General features: G+C 46.3%; 2 protein-coding genes across 2 annotated transcripts; one reads left to right on the top strand and one right to left on the bottom strand.

The window, feature by feature from the left end:
• Positions 1 to 1368: 1368 nt before the first annotated feature.
• ufd1l (ubiquitin recognition factor in ER associated degradation 1) lies at positions 1369 to 9359 on the bottom strand. The gene is made up of 12 exons (XM_061261714.1): positions 9183 to 9359; positions 8570 to 8702; positions 8365 to 8397; positions 8141 to 8262; positions 7352 to 7482; positions 6792 to 6864; positions 6534 to 6602; positions 6371 to 6439; positions 5522 to 5572; positions 4148 to 4236; positions 2317 to 2398; positions 1369 to 1837 (listed from the first exon to the last, which is right to left on the bottom strand). The coding sequence occupies exons 1-12, from the start codon at positions 9183 to 9185 to the stop codon at positions 1763 to 1765; spliced, it is 930 nt and encodes a 309-aa protein (XP_061117698.1). The 5' UTR covers positions 9186 to 9359; the 3' UTR covers positions 1369 to 1762.
• A 248-nt stretch (positions 9360 to 9607) lies between these two features.
• cdc45 (CDC45 cell division cycle 45 homolog (S. cerevisiae)) lies at positions 9608 to 20199 on the top strand. The gene is made up of 19 exons (XM_061261713.1): positions 9608 to 9853; positions 9952 to 10011; positions 10113 to 10205; positions 10383 to 10520; positions 10658 to 10810; positions 11328 to 11386; positions 11795 to 11843; positions 12003 to 12064; positions 12256 to 12306; positions 12773 to 12892; positions 13155 to 13286; positions 13471 to 13569; positions 13723 to 13884; positions 14151 to 14289; positions 14376 to 14459; positions 15277 to 15395; positions 18629 to 18705; positions 19482 to 19548; positions 20038 to 20199. Exons 1-18 carry the CDS (start codon positions 9803 to 9805, stop codon positions 19544 to 19546), a joined length of 1713 nt encoding a protein of 570 aa, XP_061117697.1. The 5' UTR covers positions 9608 to 9802; the 3' UTR covers positions 19547 to 19548; positions 20038 to 20199.
• The last annotated feature ends 5751 nt before the right edge of the window (positions 20200 to 25950 follow it).

The raw sequence follows: 25950 nt of genomic DNA on the forward strand, positions 1-25950 counted from the left end.
CATGATCGTAACCTCTCGCAGATATATATTTCATGTGTATTATTTTAAAATTGGCCGAAAATACTTATAATAATAATCGGAAATAATACCTGAAATTAAAGTCTACTCTAGATAGTCATTAAAACATTTTCTGGTTAAATGGTCATTGTGATTTGAACACATTGGCTGTGTGTTTGGGGTTGTTGTCCTACTGCAGAATAAATTTGGGGCCAATCAGATGCCTCCCTGATGGTATTGCATGATGGATAAGTATCTGCCTGTACTTCTCAGCATTGAGACCATTAATTCTGACCAAATCCCCAACTCCATTTTCAGAAATGCAGCCCGAAACTTGCAAGGAACCTCCACCATGCTTCACTGTTGCCTGCAGACACTCATTCTTGTACCGCTCTCCAGCCCTTCGAACAAACTGCCTTCTGCTACAGCCAAATATTTAAAGATTTTTACTCATCAGTCCAGAGAACCTGCTGCCATTTTTCTGCACCCCAGTTCCTGTGTTTTCGTGCATAGCTGAGTCGCTTGGCCTTGTTTCCCTGTCGGAGGTGTGGCTTTTTGGCCACAATTCTTCCATGAAGATCACTTCTGACAAGACTCCTCCGCACAGTAGATGGGTGTATCTGGGTCCAACTGGTTTCTGCGAATTCTGAGCTGATGGCACTGCTGGACATCTTCCGATTGTGAAGGGAAGTAAGCATGATGTGCATTTAATCTGCTGCACCAAGTTTCCTTGGCTGACCACTGCGTCTACGGTCCTCAATGTTGCCCATTTCTTTGTGCTTCTTCAACAGAGCTTGGACAGCACATCTGGAAACCCCTGTCTGCCCTGTTCTGCCTGGGAGAGTATGCAGTATAACTACCTTGTGTCTTGTTGCTGTGCTCAGTCTTGCCATGGTGTATGACTTCTGACATTAAACCGTCTTCAGCAACCTCACCTTGGAAGCAGAGTTTGGCTGTTCCTCATCCAGTTTTAACCCTCCTACACAGCTGTATCTGTTTCAGTTAATGATTGTGTTTCAACCTACATATTGAATTAATGATCATTAGCTTGTTTGGTATAATTGGTTAATCACACACATGACTATATACCAACAAAATCCCTGACTTTGTGCAAGTGTACCGAGAAGAATTGATGCTGGTTTGAAGGCAAAGGGTGGTCTCACCAAATATTGATTGCAGAAATGCCGGCTGTATTTCAATCTCATGACCGAAACTAATATTAGCTCATTCTGGGCAGAATGTTACTTATCTCCACAGAGGTGTATGGTCCTCTGCAGGTGGGATGTAAAATGTCTGTTCGTCAGGTTTGTAGCTAATTACCTGAACCCGGGCCCAACAGGTAATCACACATCATCACTGCAGAGAATAATGTTTACAGTGTCTCATCCAGTTTTATTCAAAACACTCATTTATTGTATTGTGTACATAAATAAACAAATTGTAAATTTCCTCCTCTTGTTTTCAGCATTCGGTGATCTGGAATATAAACTTGATAAATTACACCCAAAAAAGTCTGTTTCACTTCAAGGACACAGCTTTTCTCAACCGATTACTACCGCAAGTGAAAGATCATCCTGACCCATCAAGACTGTCTGACCAATGCACTCGTATTCTCAGAGATGTGAAGTTATATTAACAAAAACATGAAAAGGAATCCCTGTTACGTGAGAAATAAAATGTATTTTGTCTCAACAGGGTTGTGAGATAACAGGAGTCTGTGTTCATCCATGCAGCTGGCCAGTCTGTGCAGGTGCCTGTTGCTCCTCTACGGTTTTCTTCCTTTCTTGCGTAGAGACTGTCCTTCCCCGGAGAAGGCAATGAAGCGGTTCGCGGCCTCCTCCTGCCAAGAAGAGTCACACAGTCACAGAGTTACAGTCACACAGAGTCACACAGTCACAGAGTTACAGTCACACAGTCACAGAGTTACAGTCACACAGAGACACAGCAGCAGAGTCACACAGTCACAGAGTTACAGTCACAGAGTTACAGTCACACAGAGTCACACAGTCACAGAGTTACAGTCACAGAGTTACAGTCACACAGAGTCACACAGTCACAGAGTTACAGTCACACACAGTCACACAGTCACAGAGTTACAGTCACAGAGTCACAGGCACAATTTTGCACAAAATGCTTCTTATTTACAAATTATTCCAACCAGCAAACAGGACGAGCTAAAAAGGGATGTTGCCTGTCAAGAAACATTTAAAATCATATTTTGGAGATTAAGCTATACTTCCCCAATACTGTATTCCAGTTGTTGATTCAAACTGAAAGGTTTGGTTTCTGTAAGATGCTTTTAAGGTTACTCATGCTTACATCATCAATTTTCTTGGGCAGAGGTCGAGAGTTCCGGATGAAGGTGATCCGACCGGTCTTGTACTCATAGTTGGGAATCCCCCTGCAGAGGAAGCAGAGGGTCAAACTAACCCCTCTTGGCTGGCCTCCCAGCATCCGCCATTAAACTCCTCCAACTGATCCAGAATGCAGCAGCTCGTCTGGTCTTCAACCTTCCCAAACACTCACATCACCCCCCTGCTTACTTCCCTCCACAGGCTGCCTGTCATGGCTCGCATCAAATTCAAAACATTGGTGCTAGCCTTCCAACCAGTTAAGGGGTCTGCCCCAGCTTACCTACAAAAAATCATCATACCCTACACCCCTGCCAGACCTCTTCATTCAGCCTCCACAGGCCGCTTGGCACCTCCTCCTCTCCAAACTTCCACCTCACGCTCACGACTACTGTCTGTTCTGGCTCCACAGTGGTGGAACAAACTCCCCGTGGAGGTCATAACAGCAGAATCTCTTTCCATCTTCAAGCGCAAACTGAAGACGCACCTCTTCAAGCAGCACCTGTTCCTCCCTACCTCCCTGTAAACCTTAATTGTTGTCTTTCTGTGATTTACTTGTGTATCAGGATGTTTAGTTTGGCTAGGTAAGCAGTGTTAAGGGCTTTGTTTCTGTGATTTACTTGTGTATCAGGATGTTTAGTTTGGCTAGGTAAGCAGTGTTAAGGGGTTTGCTCATACATTTGCGTGTTGCGGTATTACGAAAAAAGAAAGAAAAAAAGATGAAATAGGCCCTGGTCCTTATCTTTGTTGTGCAGGTAGCAGTTGAAATTGTACTTCCCTCTAGGGTCTTTCAGCGCACTTGTCTGGTTATGGGTATGCACTTTGCACCAAATGCCAATAATGTAATGTAATGTAACCCCTAACCCTACAGAGGAAGCAGAGGGTCAGACTAAAACCTAACCCTGCAGAGAATCAGAGTAACCCCTAACCCTGTAGAGGGTCAGACTAACCCCTAACCCCAAACCCTGTAGAGGGTCAGACTAACCCCTAACCCTGCAGAGGGTCAGACTGATCCCTAACCCTGCAGAGGGTCAGACTGACCCCTAACCCTGCAGAGGGTCAGACTGACCCCTAACCCTGCAGAGGGTCAGACTGACCCCTAACCCTGCAGAGGAAGAGCAACACACGGGCCTTCATTTGCCTTTCCACGCAAACTGTAAAACCCACAAGATGGACGACTTTCCCTTTGTGTGAAATGCTGATTAGAAAGAGTTGGGTGAAGGACAGTAGTTTGTGTGTGTGTGCGTGTGTGTGTGTGTGTGTGTGTGTGCTCTAATGAGCAGAGTACAGAGTGTGTGTGTGCTGTAATGAGCAGAGAACAGAGTGTGTGTGTGCTGTAATGAGCAGAGAACAGAGTGTGTGTGTGCTCTAATGAGCAGAGAACAGAGTGTGTGTGTGTGTGTGTGTGTGCTGTAATGAGCAGAGTACAGAGTGTGTGTGTGCTGTAATGAGCAGAGTACAGAGTGTGTGTGTGTGTGTGTGTGTGTGTGTGTGTGTGTGTGCTGTAATGAGCAGAGTACAGAGTGTGTGTGTGTGTGTGTGTGTGTGTGTGTGTGTGTGTGTGTGTGCTGTAATGAGCAGAGTACAGAGTGTGTGTGTGCTGTAATGAGCAGAGTACAGAGAGTGTGTGTGTGTGTGTGTGCGCGTGTGTGTGTGTGTGTGTGCTGTAATGAGCAGAGTACAGAGTGTGTGTGTGCTGTAATGAGCAGAGTGCAGAGTGTGTGTGCGTGCGTGTGTGTGTGCGTGTGTGTGTGTGCTGTAATGAGCAGAGTGCAGAGCGGGAGGCCGTGGCTCCAGACCTCCTGATGTCACTGGGGTCGATGGGAGCCGGGCTGGGCTCGATGCCCTTCTTCTTCCCGTCCAGACGATTTCCTGAGCCAGTGAAGGCCTGAGAGCGCAAAGCAAGAACCACAGTTCAGTGAGCTGTGAGCGCATGGTTAACATACTTATTATAGACTAGAGCTCATGGTTATAACATACTTATTATAGACTAGAGCTCATGGTTATAACATACGTATTATAGACTAGAGCTCATGGTTATAACATACTTATTATAGACTAGAGCTCATGGTTATAACATACGTATTATAGACTAGAGCTCTCCAACTCCAGTCCTGGAGGTTCGCAGTGTCTGCATGTTTAACTCCTTTAACATGCCAATGTCTAACAGTGTATTCTCCTGTTGATACTGACTCTATTGTTTTCAGTCGTTCAAAATGTGAATGCCATCCCACAGCACCACGTGACTAGGCTATCCAATTATATAAGGTGAAATGCAAATAATACACTAACAGAGATATAAATCGACCAAACACAAATTTCCAAACATTTTTTCAGGAGTTTACAATATTATATATGATGGAAAACTTCTGAGTTAGAATGAAGAATATGTCAGTGTTGTAGGGCATTTTACATAAGTGTGCCTCTCTGCAGACCCCCAAAATGAAACAGACTGTGTTGACCATGTTGACACAGGGTCAGCAAGGCTTGATGAAAAGACAGTGCTCATCAGTACAGGACTATTGCTCCCATCATTGTGCCACCTCAGTGGAATGCTCCCAGAACTGAGTTGAAATAGCACTGTGGTGATTTGTTGTTTTCCTGAAAACCCTGGGTATATAGAGGGGAACGTGGAATGGTTTGAGGAGACTCGCTAATACGATCTCCTGCACACTATTTGCATATAGCCATTCATATTACAACTTGTAATTCTTGTAAACACATTCTATTTCTGCAATGCATTGTTGAATAAATTGTATTCATTTGAACCTGCATCCTCTTGGCCCGCACCACTGCACACTTAGCAGTTTAGAGTCCTCACAGACAGACAACCTAGGATACCTGCACCCCATAGTCACTCGCCTATGCACCAGTGCTGTCACAAGACACATACTAAGTGTATCATTGTAGGCTATACAGGCCACAGGCACGTCCGTGTCTATACAAATAGATAACGATCATATAGAGCCAAACTATTGGCGGACATTTGCAGTTCCTTTTGTTGAACTGTTAGAACAGAGGAGCAGTTGAACTTATCTTTTGGAGTCAGATAAACGGGAACAAAATGAAATGAACCCTGTTCCAGTAGCATTGGTCAGACTACACACGTTTCCTTCACCTTTTGGTGTATTTGGTGTATTTCTTACAGTGTCGTGCTTGTGCACATCACTTACACGGAATCCCATGTCCATCTCGGCATACGTGCTGGAGTCACCCTCTTCCTCCTGCAGAGAGAATGAGGGACAAACATGTTTGATTAAACATCAATTAGTCTTTGAAAGGGCCGCAAGCACAGTGGGGTTTGAAAGGGTTAGGGTTAGAGAGGAGGTGACGTACTGTGAGCTCCTCAGAGTGCTGGGTTAGGGTTAGAGAGGAGGTGACGTACTGTGAGCTCCTCAGAGTGCTGGGTTAGGGTTAGAGAGGAGGTGACATACTGTGAGCTCCTCAGAGTGCTGGGTTAGGGTTAGAGAGGAGGTGACGTACTGTGAGCTCCTCAGAGTGCTGGGTTAGGGTTAGAGAGGAGGTGACGTACGGTGAGCTCCTCAGAGTGCTGGGTTAGGGTTAGAGAGGAGGTGACGTACGGTGAGCTCCTCAGAGTGCTGGGTTAGGGTTAGAGAGGAGGTGACGTACTGTGAGCTCCTCAGAGTGCTGGGTTAGGGTTAGAGAGGAGGTGACGTACTGTGAGCTCCTCAGAGTGCTGGGTTAGGGTTAGAGAGGAGGTGACGTACGGTGAGCTCCTCAGAGTGCTGGGTTAGGGTTAGAGAGGAGGTGACATACTGTGAGCTCCTCAGAGTGCTGGGTTAGGGTTAGAGAGGAGGTGACGTACTGTGAGCTCCTCAGAGTGCTGGGTTAGGGTTAGAGAGGAGGTGACGTACTGTGAGCTCCTCAGAGGGCTGGGTTAGGGTTAGAGAGGAGGTGACGTACGGTGAGCTCCTCAGAGTGCTGGGTTAGGGTTAGAGAGGAGGTGACGTACGGTGAGCTCCTCAGAGTGCTGGGTTAGGGTTAGAGAGGAGGTGACGTACTGTGAGCTCCTCAGAGTGCTGTGTCCGCCTCTCAGGCTCCTTATAACCCAGCGGTGCGTCAAAATCCACCTGCACCAAAAACACAGATCAACTTTAATAATCTGCCTTTACGTAAACAAGTTTTATAATGTGTGACATAAGCAATAATATAATGCACACTTACATTCATATCACACTCGATAATGGATACTGCTTTGTCTGGCTTGGTCTCCATAACCCGCAGCTCATAGATCTGAATAGAGAAAATGGGTGAAGGTGCGTGTCACACAGACGCCAGCATTAATTCCATTATAGGCTCAGAAACACATTTATTTAATCCTGCTCCAAAAATGGTCAATTTTCCAAACCCCCCCCCCCCCCCAATATTTAATCTTTGGGGAGCTGCCTATGCCCCATGTCCTCACTTCCAGTGTACTCATACCTTTTCATTGTAGTTTATTGCAATAACGTCCCCCGTGGTCAGGCAGGCAAAGTTTCTTAATGCATTTTCCAATCTACAGATGGAAGTTATGGAATAACACTGTGCAGTAGCACACAGAACAAGCAGATCTTTGAAACTCAATGACATGAATCAGTTAAACAGGAACGTAATTACCTGTGTGTGCCTGTACTGATGAATGCATAAAACTATTGCTGAATTACAACAAAAGTGTGTGTGTTCCCAGTCACCTAACACAGCTCTGAGCACACTAAACAGGGTGAGACACAGCTCTGAGCACACTAAACAGGGTGAGACACAGCTCTGAGCACACTAAACAGGGTGAGACACAGCTCTGAGCACACTAAACAGGGTGAGACACAGCTCTGAGCACACTAAACAGGGTGAGACACAGCTCTGAGCACACTAAACAGGGTGAGACACAGCTCTGAGCACACTAAACAGGGTGAGACACAGCTCTGAGCACACTAAACAGGGTGAGACACAGCTCTGAGCACAGTAAACAGGGCCAGGCTGCTCAGATCAGGAAGCTGAAAGGATACACTGCTTTGGGGTTGGTGATGTCCAGGAAATCTGGGCTCTGCGGCTGGAATTTGGAGTATGTGGCGACCATGAGGTTAACACTCTCCACCTGCACCAACCCTCCTTCCTCCAGTAACAGGTTCTGCATCATCTGGGGGGAGAGAAGAGCAGTTACACAACACAACACAAGCTGTGCACATCTCAGTTATAGATACACAGCACAACACAAGCTGTGCACATCTCAGTTATAGATACACAGCACAACACAAGCTGTGCACATCTCAGTTATAGATACACAACACAACACAAGCTGTGCACATCTCAGTTATAGATACACAACACAAGCTGTGCACATCTCAGTTATAGATACACAGCACAACACAAGCTGTGCACATCTCAGTTATAGATACACAACACAACACAAGCTGTGCACATCTCAGTTATAGATACACAACACAACACAAGCTGTGCTGTCTCAGTTATAGATACACAGCACAACACAAGCTGTGCACATCTCAGTTATAGATACACAGCACAACACAAGCTGTGCACATCTCAGTTATAGATACACAGCACAACACAAGCTGTGCTGTCTCAGTTATAGATACACAACACAACACAAGCTGTGCTGTCTCAGTTATAGATACACAGCACAACACAAGCTGTGCTGTCTCAGTTATAGATACACAGCACAACACAAGCTGTGCTGTCTCAGTTATAGATACACAGCACAACACAAGCTGTGCTGTCTCAGTTATAGATACACAGCACAAGCCCTAGAACAATCTGCAGTGGAAGGTACTGCTCACCCAGTGAGGGAGGTAACAGATCCCTTCATCTGCAACAAACTCCAACACACCGCAGTGAGTCATGCGGTCCGAGTTCTTATTGGTCAGCTTGAACAACATCGGATATGTGATGTTAAGACGGCCTGCAATAGAAATGATCAGGTGATTTGTGATTTGTGGTTGTGAATGTAAAACCACATTAGAAAGCAAACTTTGATTTGAAATGTAAAGCTCTGTAAACTTACTGAGCTGGTCAAGTGCGGAAGGGGGCATGATAACTGAAAAGGAAAAAAGATCATGTCTGCAGGAATATTATTTGCACAAACACAGTGCCTGCACTCAATATACAAGATTTTAAAAAGTGCCAAAGCTATAACATTGTAAACTGATTTCGTATCATACATCACACTAATCAACAGTAAACTCGACTGTGTAGCACAAAGACGGTACTTTTTCCTCCCTTCTCCACATCAGACCGGTCATTGGGCCCCGCCAGCATGGACACGGAGTAGCAGCGGTACTGCGTGGAGAACCGGTTCTGGAAAGCCCGTGGAATCGGGTGGTCGAACATATTGAAGGAGAACTGTCAATTGAAGATAAAACATTTTCAATAAAAACGTCATGCATCCAAAAATACGACCGTGAATTAAGTTAGGCTACAAAGCTACTTCTCAGCTGCGTCTTAATTTATATTTGTCAAAAAAGAAAAAACTCATGATGTTAGTAAGCTTGCGAGCTAGGTGATAAGAGAAACTAAGTAGCTAGGCTAGCTAAAGACCTCCAATCGCTTAAGAATAGCATCTGCAATGGCACGAAATATCGACAGCAAATAGAGCCAGTCATTTATCCAGGTACGATGACCTAGTTTTCTGTTTATCACCCCAAAACAAAACAAAAAACGACCATTGTTTTGATGTAAGGAAAAGTTAGCTAGCTAGCCATGCATGGTTGTCTGAGGTGACGGTGCATCTTTTCCTTTACGAGTGCTTCGTCACAATGCTGGCGATAACGGTTAACTTACACTCTGTACAGCAGTACAGTATGGTTAAATTTAAACACTTACCATGGTGAAAAGTTTCTTGCGTGGAATGACACGAAAATGTATTCAACGCGTAACAGTGGGGGACTCTCTTGTTGTGGCTCCAGCAATGGGCTAAATCAAACGATTAAGAGTGCCAATCTAAAACTACTGCCACCTTGTGGAGCTCCTGCACTCTGCAGTCTGCAGGAAGACTCAAGGAAATGACGACAGACATAATAAACAATGCGTAACCAATCATAACAGATGAGCTGCAAACCCCCGTCCAATATTTGTGTTTGTTCCGAGTTTCACACGATTGGTTTAAACGTTTGTTTTTGGTCAGCACGAACCACTGGAATGTATTCAATTGGATAGAGTAATACCTGCTTTGAACTGCGATAGGTCACCGATAGAGTTGAAAACAGTTTCCCCATTGGCTATTTTTATTTGGTTTAAGCCAATGTGAAGATACGTGAATTTGGCGCCAGAGTTTTAACAAGAAATGCACAGATAGCTACAAGCGAGTGAACTGGCGACTTGTCGTAGCGTTTTTATTCCCTTTCAGGGGCTTATTTTACGCAGACGAATCATTAGCAGCAAGTCGTGATCGATTTACACTCTATTTAAAGCCTTAGCTAAACATAAAAATAAGATAAACAGACATGTTTGTCACTGATATTCGGAAGGAATTTTATGACGTTGTTGTTAACCAGGTGTGTAGTGTTCGGTAATTATCAAATGTACTCTGCTTGTTTTGTGACATTTAACTTATTTAGCTAATATTTTCATCCTACATTTGCCTTATTTCTAGAGAGTCGCGCTTCTGGTATCGTCGGATATCGATGCTCTGTGCGCCTGCAAAATATTGCAAGTAAGTTTGGTGTCCTCTTTTATTAAGTTACACTGGCTGATATATCATACTCTGGTAGCCTCGTTGGTAATAAAACGAATTGAAATATTTGAAATGCACAGGCCTTGTTCCACTGTGACCAAGTTCAGTACACCCTGGTGCCGGTGACAGGCTGGCAGGACCTCGAGACGGCCTTCCTGGAGCACAAAGAGCAGGTAACATTAACACAGCCTAGCTAGCCATTAGCTAATGTCCTACCGTGTCTCCGCTTCTGCGTCTTACGGTAAAATTGTAACGTATTTATTCTGGTCTTATTCATATTCGCTTACTTATGATCTGATCGAGTGATTATGCTATGGAGCTCTGTCATTTCTTATTTCCGTTTATCACAGTTCCGTTATTTTGTGTTGATCAACTGCGGAGCCAATGTGGACCTTCTGGAAACTCTGCAGCCGGACGAGGAATCTGTTTTCTTCATCTGCGACACGCATCGGCCGGTGGACGTGGTGAACGTGTACAACGACACGCAGGTCCGTGGACTGGGGAGTTTCTGGGTTAATTTAATGCTGGGTTAATCTGCTGGTCTGGGTTAACAATCATAATAATATTGAGACTATGAGCAGTGCAAGTTTAGAAACTTGAAACTACCACCGACCCTTCCACACAGATCAAGTTGCTCATCAAGCAAGATGACGACTTGGGTGTCCCGGCCTATGATGACATCTTCAGAGACGATGAGGAAGACGAGGATGGAGAAGATTCTGGGAACGAGAGCGACGGTGGCTCGGAACCTTCTGGGAAACGGAGGCGTTTTGATGAGGTGGGTTCTGAGTTTTAACGCTGGTGTTGACTTCATATTCTGTACGCACCCGTGTGAGACCGTCTGTGATAAAGCCTCTTCATTGAACTGTAAGCCATAAATCAGTATTTTTCCTGTAATAACGAGCTCTCACTCATCCATAAATTGGTGAATAACTGTTTTCCAACTTCACGGCTATGAGAGACTGTGCTTCTTCAGACTTTGTCTGGTTAGGGTCTTGGTTTTACTACAAAAGCGGTGTGGCACTTATGATTTAATCTCTGATTTAATAACTGCCGGGTTTAGAAAGACATACTATCTTTGAACCCTGGCTGTGTGCTGCTTTTATTAAAAAAAACATAAGAGGGCAAGGTCTAACTTTTTCTAATGGTAATGTCTCTTCAGGGAATTTAATCAAATTTTGTGCTGAAATTAAATTTCAGAGGTTAAACTCTGGATAAGTTCATTTTTGACAGGACAGCAGGAGGGTTGAAGGCCAAAGGTTTTGAGGTTAAGCTGGGGCTTGTGTCTGCTACAGGGGGCTCTGGAGCGCAGGATTGAGAGGCAGCGGCACAGGAGGACCTGGGAGGCCCGCAGGTAAGATGACTTCTGCAGAACAGGGTGTGTGTTCATGTGGGACAGGGTGTGTGTTCATGTGGGACAGGGTGTGTGTTCATGCAGGACTGGGTGTGTGTTCATGCAGGACTGGGTGTGTGTTCATCCAGGACTGGGTGTGTGGGTGTGTGTTCCTGTGGGACAGGGTGTATTGGGTGTGTGTTCCTGTGGGACAGGGTGTATGGGTGTGTGTTCCTGTGGGACAGGGTGTATGGGTGTGTGTTCCTGTGGGACAGGGTGTGTGGGTGTGTGTTCCTGTGGGACAGGGTGTATGGGTGTGTGTTCCTGTGGGACAGGGTGTATGGGTGTGTGTTCCTGTGGGACAGGGTGTATGGGTGTGTGTTCCTGTGGGACAGGGTGTGTCTGATGGTGACATTCTGTTCTGTTTAGGAGGGAAGTACTGTTTGACTATGAACAATATGAGTATCATGGAACTTCAGTGAGTATTGCTTCATCTTTAAATGTTCTGTTGTGTTTGCCTAAATGGCGAGCATTCTGCATGCTTTAGTAAGTTTCTTTGGCTGAAAGCTTTTAAATGGCTGAATTGAGAATGGATATGGTGGGGAAAGATCTTCATTTGAAAACGTGTATGTTCTAGTCTGCCATGGTGCTGTTTGAGCTTGCATGGGTCATGACCAAGGATACCAAAGATATGCTGTGGTAAGTGAAAGTGGAGTGATTATTTCATTTGCTCATATTGTCTGTCTCCATCGTTCAGCAACAGTGTGATTTAATAATCATTCCCAGAATAATTTTTTGCCGTTTAATAAAATGAGCTATGGTGTGATGTAACAAACTGTACTTTTAAAGTTTTTATGTTTCTGTGTTTCATTGCGCTTTTCTCTCCCCAGGTGGTCCATTATTGGGCTGGTGGACCAGTGGGTGCATGATAAAATCACGCAGTGAGGATCTCATTTGTTTAACCTGCTAAACTCCCTTCTGGCTTGTGTCTGTGGTGGTTTATTGATGTATGAACTTTGACCATGTTCCAAAAGGCATTTTATTTTGCACCTTGAAGATAAAGGCATTTATATTTAGCCGCCAAATTTCTGGCTGTTAATAAACTGAAGTACTAAAGAAATGTACATATCCTGCATATTGTAGTGTTTTAAAACGTGCGTTAAAGTTTTATCTTCTTTCAATATACCAGTTTAAGTTCCAGGATGAATGCATTTCTGTAAAGGTGATATTTCTCCCAGCATGATGAACATCAGGAAGTTTAATTTAAATTGAGGTTAATTTGATTTGGTGCCATGTTTTTTAGCTTCAGCGAGCATTTCCAGCTGGCGGGCTGTGGGTTTGGGACGCAGGTTGATTGGTTGGTGTTTCTGGGACGCAGGCTGATTGGTTGGTGTTTCTGTCCCGCAGTATGAAGTATGTGACCGATGTGGCCAAACTGCAACGTCACGTCTCCAGACACAACCATCGCAATGAAGATGAGGAGAATTCCCTGTCCATCGACTGCATGAGGATCTCCTTCCAGTACGAGTATCCTGAGCCGCCAGCAATCTGCTTCTGTTTCCACTTCATCCCTGCATACGTCCTGTCTTCTGCAGATTCAGAGCTTCTTCCAGCTCATTCCAGTTCTCGGCTGATTTGGTCTTGGTCCAGTTTTCCTCTCTAAAATTAGAGGACTGTCATTAAGTGGACTCTAAAATGCTTCAGAAGGTTAGTTTCGAGTGTTAAATGTTATGATCTCCTGCTGAATGTATTTTGTGGAATGGAGGGATTGTCCTTAACTCCTTTCCAGTCTACGTTTGGCCCTCTACCAGCACTGGTCTCTGTACGAAAGCATCTGCAACTCCTGCTACACCTCCTCCTACTTCAAGCTGTGGTCCCTGCATGGCCAGAAGAAGCTGCAGGAGTTCCTCGCTGACATGGGGTGCGTCTTCCCTTTAGCCTCCCTGCTCCCGTTGGCCTCCCTGCTCCCGTTGGCCTCCCTGCTCCCGTTGGCCTACCTGCGCGGCGTTCCCAATTAGCAGCTGTGTGACCGGGTGAATGTTTACATGGGGGTGGTCCTTGCACCTGAATGTTTATGTGGGGTAATCCTGCATTTCCTTTCCCAGACTCCCCCTGAAGCAGGTGAGGCAGAAATTCAGCTCCATGGACATGTCCATCAAAGAGAACCTGTGTGAGGTCATAGAGGAATCCTCCAGCAAATACGGGTAAGATCCAGGACACACGCATACGCATACACACACACGCGCATACACACACACACACCCACACCCACACACACCCACAAACTCACTCACTCACTCTATAACAACATGGACACCTGTTACCTGCTCCAGGTAAACCTGTCACCTGTTCCCTAGCATGAAAGATATCCGCATCCAGACGTTCGGGGTCCATTTCGGCTTCAAGAACCGCTTCCTGGCCAGCGACGTGGTGCACGGGGCTGCCGCCCTGCTGGAGAGTGTGGAGAAGGACGAGAACGGCAGTGACAACTTCATCAAAGCGCTGGACTGCCTCTCCAGGTACTGCCTGGGGGCCTGACTGAGTGACTTGAGTGGGGTTTGTTGGATTGACTGGTCTGCATTAGGGTTGTCAGTGTTGGATTGACTGGTCTGCATTAGGGTTGTCAGTGTTGGATTGACTGGTCTGCATTAGGGTTGTCAGTGTTGGATTGACTGGTCTGCATTAAGGTTGTCAGTGTTGGATTGACTGGTCTACATTAGGGTTGTGCGTGTTAGATTGACTGGTCTGCATTAGGGTTGTCAGTGATGGATTGACTGGTTTGCAGGAGTAATCTGGACCGGCTGCACCGCGGCATTGATCTGGCCAAGAAGAAGCTGATGGCCGTGCAGCAGACAGTGGCCAGCTGCATCTGCACCAACCTCATCCTGTCCCAGGGGCCCTTCCTCTACTGCTACCTGATGGAGGTCAGTGTCTGTTTGAGCCCAGATTGTGCTGGTTGTGCTGTGTAGTGCCAGGTGTGGGATTTGAGCCCAAACTGTGCCGGTTGCAGGGGACTCCGGACGTGAGGCTGTTCTCCAGGCCCATGGCTCTAACGCTGCTCAGCAAGCACCTCCTGAAGGCCTTTGTTCGCTCGGTGAGTTCCTCCATCCCGTTTCTGCCACACGCCTGCTGGTTAACGTTACCCTGAACGTGAACGCACATACCTTCTAACGTGTCACCAAATGTCTGCTGGCTAATATTACTCCAAACATGCCTAATGCCGACCCCCACACCTGCTGGCTAACGCACCCTGAAATCTCTTAACAGCCGGTGTGGGCGTGTCCTTTTGCTCTAAGAGCAGGTGTGGGCGTGTCCTTTTGCTCAAAGAGCTGGTGTGGGCGTGTCCTTTTGCTCAAAGAGCTGGTGTGGGCGTGTCCTTGGTCTAAGAGCAGGTGTGGGCGTGTCCTTTTGCTCTAAGAGCAGGTGTGGGCGTGTCCTTTTGCTCTAAGAGCTGGTGTGGGTGTGTCCTTTTGCTCTAAGAGCTGGTGTGGGTGTGTCCTTGCTCTAAGAGCAGGTGTGGGCGTGTCCTTTTGCTCTAAGAGCTGGTGTGGGCGTGTCCTTTTGCTCTAAGAGCAGGTGTGGGCGTGTCCTTTTGCTCTAAGAGCAGGTGTGGGCGTGTCCTTTTGCTCTAAGAGCTGGTGTGGGCGTGTCCTTTTGCTCTAAGAGCTGGTGTGGGCGTGTCCTTTTGCTCTAAGAGCTGGTGTGGGCGTGTCCTTTTGCTCTAAGAGCTGGTGTGGGCGTGTCCTTTTGCTCTAAGAGCTGGTGTGGGCGTGTCCTTTTGCTCTAAGAGCTGGTGTGGGCGTGTCCTTTTGCTCTAAGAGCTGGTGTGGGCGTGTCCTTTTGCTCTAAGAGCTGGTGTGGGCGTGTCCTTTTGCTCTAAGAGCTGGTGTGGGCGTGTCCTTTCCCCGCAGACTCGGAACAAGCGCTGCAGGCTCCTCCCCCTCATCATGGCCGCCCCGCTGGACGTGGAGAAGGGCACAGTCATCCTGCTGGGGATTCCGCCGGAGTCTGAGACGTCCGACAAGAAGAAGTAAGGAGTCGCTGTTCCTGTGGGAAGGGGCAACGTGTCCTTCCTCCTGGTATTGTTAATGCAAACAAGAGATGTTAGTTATTTATCGTCCGTTCATGAACTGAGCACAATCACATTTAAGAATATACTGGTTCCTTCGCCACGAGTCAGACAGAATTGCTCTGCTCCATATCCTGCTTCAGACAGGCTCCTCACAAAGGAGCTGAACAACACATTGAGTATATCTATGATCACAACAATAGCAGTTACTATTGTTTTACTCGTTATCTGACTTCAAATGAAACTAGAATTTAGGATTTGGTTTTTATCATACGTGAGTCTTGGAGTGGTTACACTCGACTCTTCCTTGTGTGCCACCATTACTCAATATATGCTCCCGGGATTAGCACTATTGCTGAATCTCAGTTTGTTGGAGAACACAGAGGTTGGGGTCTAACCAACACAATACATGCATTATATTTTGCATAGATGGTTGTGAGCCCAGGTCAGTGTGCATTCAGAGGGCTCCTTAAGGGTAATTTGAGAAGAACCAACGTAGAACGTCCATGGGTACTCCTCATCAAATCACCAGAACCATGTACCACCAATCCCGTTTTACTGGCAGAACTTGGCTGCCTTTCCCGTCTTGGGGCCTTGGGCAGTACCAAGCCACTGATCAGTTCCCCTGGGTATTCAGTCATAATTTAGACTGAAAGGACTATAAAATGGATTAGAGTCATGGAGAAGTTAAAAAATAAGAATTTATTAAGCAGATGGGTCATTAGCTTAGAATTCATCAGTCAATTACATAATACAGAAATTAAGAAAAGAAATAGAGTAAATAATCTTACCCAGTCTGCTTCAGCTACACGCACAGAATATGCAGTCGGTTGCGATCTTCCCTGATAGGCTTGTCTCCCTTCCTGGTTCATGTGTTTGAACCAGGCAGCAGTGCCATAAATTAACCTGGAGGGGGTGGTCAAATCTGGATTTTCGACCCCCACCTTTGGGGATTGTTGAGTAGGGAGAAGGGAAAAGGAGATGATTCCCAGAGAGGACATTCCACTGTTAGAGTTGTTGAAACTGCTTCATGAAACTCTATTTGGTATAAAATGTACAGTACTCTGCAAAAGTTTTTGGCAGGTGTGAAAAAATGCTGTAAATTAAGAATACTTTCAAAAATAGAAATGTTAATAGTTTATTTTTATCAATTAACATCATGCAAAGTGAGTGAACAGAAGAAATCTAAATCAAATCAATATTTGGTGTCACCACCCTTTGCCTTCAAACTAGCATCAATTCTTCTAGGTACGCTTGCACAAAGTCAGGGATTTTGTAGGCATATAGTCAGGTGTGTGATTAAGCAATTATACCAAACAGGAGCTAATGATCATCAATTTAATATGTAGGTTGAAACGCAATCATTTACTGAAACAGAAATAGCTGTGTAGGTGAGTTAAAACTGGGTGACGAACAGCCAAACTCTGCTTCCAAGGTGAGGTTGCTGAAGACGGTTTAATGTCAGAAGTTATACACCATGGCAAGACTGAGCACAGCAACAAGACACAAGGTAGTTATACTGCATCAGCAAGGTCTCTCCCAGGCAGAAATTTCAAGGCAGACGGGGGTTTCCAGATGTGCTGTCCAAGTTGAAGAAGCTCAAAGAAACGGGCAATGTTGAGGACCGTAGACGCAGTGGTCGGCCAAGGAAACACAGCAGTTGAAATATACATACTTCCCTTCACAATCGGAAGATGTCCAGCAGTGCCATCAGCTCAGAATTGGCAGAAACCAGTGGGACCCAGGTACACCCATCTACTGTGTGGAGAAGTCTGGTCAGAAGTGGTCTTCATGGAAGAATTGTGGCCAAAAAGCCATACCTCCGACTATGCACGAAAACACAGGACCTGGGGTGCAGAAAAATGGCAACAGGAAATATTTGGCTGTAGCAGAAGGCAGTTTGTTCGCTGAAGGGCTGGAGAGCGATACAAGAATGAGTGTCTGCAGGCAACAGTGAAGCATGGTGGAGGTTCCTTGCAAGTTTGGGGCTGCATTTCTGCAAATGGAGTTGGGCATTTGGTCAGAATGAATGGTTTCCTCAATGCTGAGAAGTACAGGCAGATACTTATTTATCATGCAATACCATCAGGGAGGCATCTGATTGGCCCCAAATTCATTCTGCAGTAGGACAATGACTCTAAACATGTCATTAAGAACTAACTTCAGGGTAAAGAACAAGAAGTCCTGGAAGTGATGGTATGGACCCCACAGTGCCCTGATCTCAACATCATCAAGTCTGTCTGGGATTACATGAAGAGACGGAAGCATTTCAGGCTGCCTAAACCCACGGAGAACTGTGGCTAGTCCGCCAAGATGTTTGGAACAACCTACCTGCCGAGTTCCTTCACTGTGTGCAAGTATACCTAGAAGAATTGATGCTATTTTGAAGGCAAAGGGGGTCACACCAAATATTGATTTGATTTAGAATCTTCTGTTTTAACTTCTGTACATGCATTTTGTTCATTGATAAACATTTCTATTTTTGAAAGCATTCTTACTTTACAGCATTTTCTCTTACCTGCCTGAAGCTTTTGCACAGTACTGTATCTCATTTGATTCCTTGATTTTACCGCATTACATCCATATCAAACGGATTCACATTATGTCTTATGTTGCAGTTGTCATCCATTCCCTCCTGGTTAACCATTTTACATGCAATTCCTGTTACTACTACATAAGGCATAATGTAACAATATAGGGATCACATGTGCAATGTTTGCAAGTTTTTACCTGGTCTGTTGACTGAGTCTTAATCCAGGAGAGAAGCAAAGGGTGTAATGACAGAGGTGCCCAAATGAGGGCGCTGTGTCCACAGTCTTTCCCATAGGGAGTGACCAGGTGCTGGGTTATGGGAGAGATCAGATGTTCTGGGAGGACATTACTTTCCCACGGTTTGGCCAGCTGCTTCATGACCTCTCCGCCCAAGAACATACATGCACAACCATGACAAACCAGTCCCACTTCCTTATCACAGTCTTCCAGATGAGGACGTTCTTGGGAGCCAATGGCCTGAACCCAAGGCCCTCTGGTCCTTTGAAGTGTATAACGAGCCCCAGGTCTCAGGTTCCTCACATGACTTTCCTGAGTCCCACTTTGACTCCCCACCCCCCACCACATCCCCACATGCTAATGTCATTAAGAAGATCTATCCACATTTTTTTGCAGGCCTTTGTGTAACACTGCCATGTTTGTAGTTTTTTCGGCAGGGCGTTTGAGAAGGCTGCGGAGAGCACCAGCTCTAGGACTCTGCACGACCGCTTCGACATGTCCAGTGAGTGAGAAGCTGTTCGTCTGACCCTGGAGCTTCCTAAACATGGGGAAATATGTAGCCTTTAAGGGACTTCCATATTTCACAAATTGCATAGTGAATGTAACCTGTTTTTACATACATCCTTAGTAATCTGCTCAATATGCTCATTTTAACTGTTCTAAATACAGTTGGGCCCATGTATAGTGTGTATACTATAGTTTGTGCGTGCGTGTGTGTGTGTGTGCATATATGCACTATAGGCTCTATATTATACCCACTACACACTATAGTATAGATTTTGGGAAAATCTAATTGCAATTTTTCAAAGCAATATTGGGATATTGTCATGTGGGGAATGGCTGCACCAGGGGTGTGACCCCATTGGCTGAAATGAGCAGCTCTTATTCGTGGAAAGCTTCCACTAGATGGCGTCATGCTCTCAGAAGGACAGGCTTGCTTGAGTGGAAGTGCAAACCACCTGATTCCCTGATATTTCTGCTTCTGTTGAAGCTCTAGTATTTACCCCTGCTTCAGCTCCTACCCTCACCCCATTGGTCCAGCTCCTGCACTCACCCCATTGGTCCAGAATGTTATTGCGAATAGAGTAGCATGGTAAATATCACACACAGCTGAGCGTGTGAATCTCAAGGTTGGCTCGGATTTCTGATCGTTTCTGTGCCTGAGGCCCTTTTATGCCCTTAGTTTCTCTTCAGGAATAAGTCAATAACCTGGGTGCCAAAAAGGACATTGTGTGTGTGAGCGTCCAGCGGAGTTAATTGTGTGACTCCTGTCCCCAGTTATCGAGCTGAAGACGGAGGACCGCAGCAAGTTTCTGGATGCCCTGGTCACCCTGCTGTCCTGAGGGTAGGCCCCTCCACAGGCACACACGCGCGCACACACACACACTATTCTGCCGTCATTGACGGCCTGTTTGAGGTGTCATAGGCTGAGTAAATGCTGTCGGTGAGAGTGGGTGCGAGTCTGTGAGTCTGAGTCTGTGAGAGTGGGTGCGAGTGGGTGCCGGTCGGTGGGAGTGGGTGGGAGTGGGTGGGAGTGGGTGGGAGTGGGTGGGAGTGGGTGGGAGTGGGTGAGAGTGGGTGAGAGTGGGTGAGAGTGGGTGAGAGTGGGTGAGAGTGGGTGAGAGTGGGTGAGAGTGGGTGAGAGTGGGTGAGAGTGGGTGAGAGTGGGTGAGAGTGGGTGAGGGTCTGTGCACCACATGCCGCTCCCACTGCAGTTTACACACTGGGCTGCTTTAGTGTTCGAATGAGCAATATCTCAACAGCATTTTTGCTGCATTGTTTTGGTGTTGGTTTGCTTTGATTGGCTAATGGAATATTTTTTCTTCTTTTTCAGGTGTTTCCAGAAAGGATGTGGTGTGTTATTTGTGTGTGTTTACGTGTGCGTGTGTATTTGTTTTTTGTTGTACTTATTTAATGGGTTTGTTTTGTGTAAATAGTGATTTTTAAAATGGTCATGTTGCAAATGTTTGAATAAATGATTTTATTAACCCCTTAAGTATCGCCCTTCTTTACACAAGCTTGAAAATGACCATACCACCAAAAATTAGCATTCTGCGTAGTTTTTTTTTTTTTTTGGTTTATTTTGAGACGTTTGTCAAAAAAGGACATTTTTGGACTGCCAAAAAGACACATGGAAACTAGATTATATATTATGGGTGTTATGACATGTAAAATACTGTATTTTTCTTACTAAAGTGTACAACACTTTTAATCCTGCCTGCTCCCCCCTACCTCTCCCTCTCTTTGTGGTCTCCTCCGATAGCAACAGGTTGAGAAGATTGTAAAAATAAGTACAGTAATAGGTATAATCTTGTATACCATAAAATCTCAAGAAGTTTTTGCCAACGCGTAACAGTCTCAGCGTGCGTATTGAAAATGCCACGGTTTCCTTACACAGGCATGAAAAACGCTGTGATGCTTTATGAAAGCTGAATAAATTATACAGTCGGAAATGTAATGTCATTAATGCAATACCATATCACGAGCCGGTTCTAGGTTATAGTTATACTCATACGGACAGTCTGTAGTGTAGTGGTTAAGGTACCTGACTGGGTCTAGGTTCAGCTGAAGTTATACTCATACAGACCTTTACCCCTGCATTGCTCCAGGGGAGGATTGTCTCCTGCTTAGTCTAATCAACTGTATGTCGCTCTGGATTAGAGCGTCTGCCAAATGCCATTAATGTAGTGTAATGTAATGTATTCTCATGGATGGGGATCGCGCCTTTACAAGTACTTTTGTAGTATGCCACGGTGAAACGGACAACGATTCCATCAACGTTTTTTCCAAGTTAGTTTGTAGATGGCATCTTAAAATAGGTTAAACGGTATATCCTGTTCCCATAGTGATTGAAAAATTCCTCTGTTAAAAAAGGAATGAATGAAAAAAAAAAAAAAAACCCACTGGCTTAGCCCTGGAGACTTGAGGGGTTAACACACGTTACTCTCTGTGTTGTAGATGTCTATATGATCACTGATACACATTAGATTTGCTCTCAGCCATTTCAGTTGAGTTGGCATGGAATGACCCCAATACTTAACACACTTTTGAACTGCATCATCACTGACCTTCATGAGGTTTGACATGCATATTTGGCTTTCTACGAAACCCCTGGAACTGAATTCTCGCTTTGTGGATTGGTAGTATGGGAGATACTAACGAAGTTTGCACTAATTAGTGTGACTCCATGACTTTGACTTGCCCTATCTCTATTACTGCAGGTGAGAGGGATTGTTCTTATGTCACCTTGTAGGTATTGAACAGATCTTTTATATATACATATAGTATGCAAACCACAAAATTAAAGGAAACAGAGCTATTAGTGGTTATAATATGAAGAACCTATATTTTAAAATTGCTTACTTTTTAGTGCAATGGTCTGGCTAATTGGTCGCACTAATTACCTGTGACAAAAGAAATCCTGGGATTTGGATTGGAGGGCCATACACAACATAGTTACACAAAAGGTACATTACACAGCAAATTAAATACGGTAAAAAAGTTACTCAATATTACAATCTAGGTAATGAGAAGCCCTCAAAGCCAGATCCAGTCCTGGTTTTCTTTCCTCCTGGGCTAAAGTATCTGCTGTTCTGTAACCAGAGAACTGTGCCGAATACACGGAGTGTCTGGGCGAATGGGTGCCTCAGGAGCCCTGAAGCAGGTTGAGAAGGTGTCTGGTTTTGTGTAGTTTGTCATCAGGTTGTATGTGCAGTACTGCAGTGTGTCATTTTCCTGTTATTAATATTCCAGTGTCTGTGCATCACCAGTGCCTGGGTTTCTACTGCACAGCCTCTATTAAATATTACAGTATTCCTGCTAATTTGCTGTTGTCTTTAAAGAGAACAATGTCTATTCTGCGAGGAAAAGTGTTTGCATGAATATGACTCTTCTTGGCTGTTGTAGTGTTAAAGGGTTAAACTACTCCACATAAACTTTGTTTCTCCCCCCCACACACACACACACACAGACACACACATTTATCTGATTACAGGGTGGGTCTAGTTTACTTTCTAGAGTTGTAATTACATGTTGAGCAGAAGGTCCAAGTGAGCCAAATAATTGTTTACTTCTTCTTGGCTTACGGAACCGATTCAGCGTCACAGGGTAGGGGCGTCTCACATGCCCCCACCCTGGCCCAGTGGATGGGTTCAGGGTTCAGGGTTCAGGGTTCAGGGTATTGTCCTGTAAGCTCTGTTTAGCATCCACAGTTTACCTTGTCTAATGGAAGCCATGCCGCCTCCCAGCCCCCGCTGCAGTTCTGTGATCCTTTCTGATTATTGCCCTTTGAGCCGTTTGTTTAATCATTCATGCGTTTTTGTGTACCCATTTCTTTGGCATTTGGGTTAGTTTAATTTGGCTTACCTCATAGTGGTTTTACATGCATGTTGCTTCATTTTCATACCATAGTGAAACAAGAAATTATGGAAGCCCTTCACACTGAAATTAATTGTAGTGTTATAGCAGATTTATCTCCATACCTTTTTATACTTTATGCTTTTCTCCATATTCTTGCCGCATCTGTCCTGTTTTATCTCTGCCGGTCTGGCCGCAGTGGAGGGTCTTTACACTGAGAAGCCCGGCAGCAGGATTTGGGGTGAAGCTGATTCAGGGGCGCGGGGTTCAGGTGTTTGCTGTGAGTTTCCCAGTAAAGGCTGGGGGCTGCATTAATAATAAAAGTGTGACCCTGTGCAGCTGAATCCAGGCTGGCCTCCCTCCCGAGGCTGACTGTGGCGTGAGTCCCTGCAGCGGAGGGAGTGGGAATTCCTCGGGGGATTAGAGACGCTGATGTCTGCGACAACAAGCCTCTCCCACAGTGCGCCACACGGGGTGTCCACCATCTCACCCTCTCCCTCCGCCTGCACACACAGGAGCTGGTCTGATTGGGTGACGTCTCGCTGGGTGATGTCTGATTGGGTGACGTCTCACTGGGTTATGTCTGATTGGGTAACATCTCGTTGGGTGATGTCTGATTGAGCAATCTTGAGTGGGGATTTAATTTCAGCCGCCTCAAAAAATGCCCTCCCCCATTAATAACTTCAGAGCCCCGTATTTAAACACTAATTAAATTAAATGTCAAATTAAATTAAATGTCATTAATTATGTACTGGAGACTAGGAGATCCTGACCCTAAAATTTGGAATAAGCCACATAAAATCAAGATCAAATGTTGTTTTTTGGTATTTAAAAATGGCAAAGTGGTGATTAGGATGGTTTGATACTGAAAATCAGGAAGAGTGGATTCAGGGCCCAGATGAGAACGGACCCTGGGGGGTGGGGCTGTCCTGGGGGAGGAGTTATGCGGTCCTGGGGGTGGGGCTGCCCTGGGGGAGGAGTTATGCGGTCCTGGGGGTGGGGCTGCCCTGGGGGAGGAGTTATGCGGTCCTGGGGGGTGGGGCTGTCCTGGGGGAGGAGTTATGTGGTCCTGGGGGTGGGGCTGCCCTGGGGGAGGAGTTATGTGTTCCTGGGGGTGGGGCTGCCCTGGGGGAGGAGTTATGCGGTCCTGGAGGGTGGGGCTGTCCTGGGGGAGGAGTTATGTGGTCCTGGGGGTGGGGCTGCCCTGGGGGAGGAGTTATGTGTTCCTGGGGGTGGGGCTGTCCTGGGGGAGGAGTTATGCGGTCCTGGAGGGCGGGGCTGCCCTGGGGGAGGAGTTATGTGTTCCTGGGGGTGGGGCTGCCCTGGGGGAGGAGTTATGCGGTCCTGGGGGTGGGGCTGCCCTGGGGGAGGAGTTATGCGGTCCTGGGGGTGGGGCTGCCCTGGGGGAGGAGTTATGCGGTCCTGGGGGGTGGGGCTGTCCTGGGGGAGGAGTTATGTGGTCCTGGGGGTGGGGCTGCCCTGGGGGAGGAGTTATGTGTTCCTGGGGGTGGGGCTGCCCTGGGGGAGGAGTTATGCGGTCCTGGAGGGCGGGGCTGCCCTGGGGGAGGAGTTATGCGGTCCTGGGGGCGGGGCTGCCCTGGGGGAGGAGTTATGTGTTCCTGGGGGTGGGACTGTCCTGGGGGAGGAGTTATGTGGTCCTGGAGGGCGGGGCTGTCCTGGGGGAGGAGTTATGTGTTCCTGGGGGTGGGGCTGTCATGGGGGAGGAGTTATGTGGTCCTGGGGGCGGGGCTGCCCTGGGGGAGGAGTTATGCGGTCCTGGGGCTGCCCTGGGGGAGGAGTTATGTGTTCCTGGGGGTGGGGCTGCCCTGGGGGAGGAGTTATGCGGTCCTGGGTGCGGGGCTGCCCTGGGGGAGGAGTTATGCGGTCCTGGGGGCGGGGCTGTCCTGGGGGAGGAGTCATCAGGGCCTGCAGTTTCACCCTCTCAGCCAGAAGCGGTTACAGCACCTCTGAGTAAAAATATTAACTCTGATTCCATCATTAACAGGTTGGCAGGCTTCTTCAGGTGGAATTTCTGTGTTGAATTGTGGGAGATGTAGCACCATTAGCATTGTGAGCTAAAAATATAGCACACTGAATCGTAGCATATTAAGAGTTTCCTGCAAAGTGCAATTAGTGTCAAAACAATGCCCACATTTTGCTTGGGATCCTGTGTCCGTGCCACAGGGCTGGCTTGTTGTTCATTTTCCCCTGATTGCAATTTCCCAACTTCCTCCCTCCCTCACTAAGAGCTTGGGACTTTTCCTTTAGTTCTCAGCAAATTAATATTCAACCACAATTATGCAGAGTGATGTCCTTTTGAGCTTTTACAATTTTGGATTTAAATATGTAATGAAACCAGGATCTGCCACAGCATTAAGAGCCTCTTAATCATGAGAACTGCAGATAATTATGATCCATAAAGACCTGTCAGGAATGGAGTGTGTGTGAGTGTATCAGTGTGTGTTTGTGTTTACGTGTGTCTGTGTGTGTGTGTGTGTCTGGGCGCCTTTGCGTGTACGTGTGTGTGTATGTTTGTGTTTCTGTGTGTGTGTAGCTCAGGAATGTTAGTTTTGATTCATCACTGCTCACACTGCAGAAACCCCCAAGTTCCCCAACAAGAAGGTGAGGTCATCAGAAATGACTAGTCCAACACTTTCATGTCCTTCCCGAATCGAGCCCTTTCCTTCCTCCTGTCCCAGTGCCGGACGTCTGACTCTCAGGTTGAGTCAGTCCTGGATCACGCGCTTCCTCAGACACTGCATCTGCTGTGTGGGCATTATCCCCAGTACAGAACCCCCTCTGGATCAGAACCAACGCTCGGAAACCCTCCACTCAAACCTCATCCCCTGTACAACACCCCCTCCGGATCAGAACCAACACTCAGAAATCCTCCCCTTCATCCCCACCCAAACCTTCACATATGGAGGCTGCTCATTTCTTCTTCATGTCAATGGCAGTTGGTCCACTGAAGCAGGAAGTGCCATAGTTTCTGCTCTGGCTGACATGTTTGTAAAGGCTGCCCCCCCCCCCCCCCCCCCGGGGGGAGACTGGCCAATGGGCTTGGCCATTGGGCTCGCCCCTGGTTCCAGCACATGCCTGAGAGATGAGGTCATGGTAAGTGACTTTTGGCCCCACTGACCAGGCTGAGGTCAAAGGTCAAAGCACACGTCATGAGAAACTGTGATATCCTACCCTCCTCCAAGCTGTCCGGTCAAGGAAGGTCAAGTTTACTCTTTAAAGCATGGAAATGACATCATTCATAATTTTATGATTTTTTACTATTTGTTTTTGAACTTGCTGCCTTAATATCAAAGCGTTTTATTTTCAGTCATAGGTACTCAGCTGTGGATCTTGAGCTGAATGTGTAGCTCAGGTTTAAAGGTTGAAACCG

The sequence above is a fragment of the Conger conger genome, chromosome 11 (genome assembly GCF_963514075.1).
Source record: "Conger conger chromosome 11, fConCon1.1, whole genome shotgun sequence".
In the NCBI taxonomy this organism is placed as follows: Eukaryota; Metazoa; Chordata; class Actinopteri; order Anguilliformes; family Congridae; genus Conger; species Conger conger.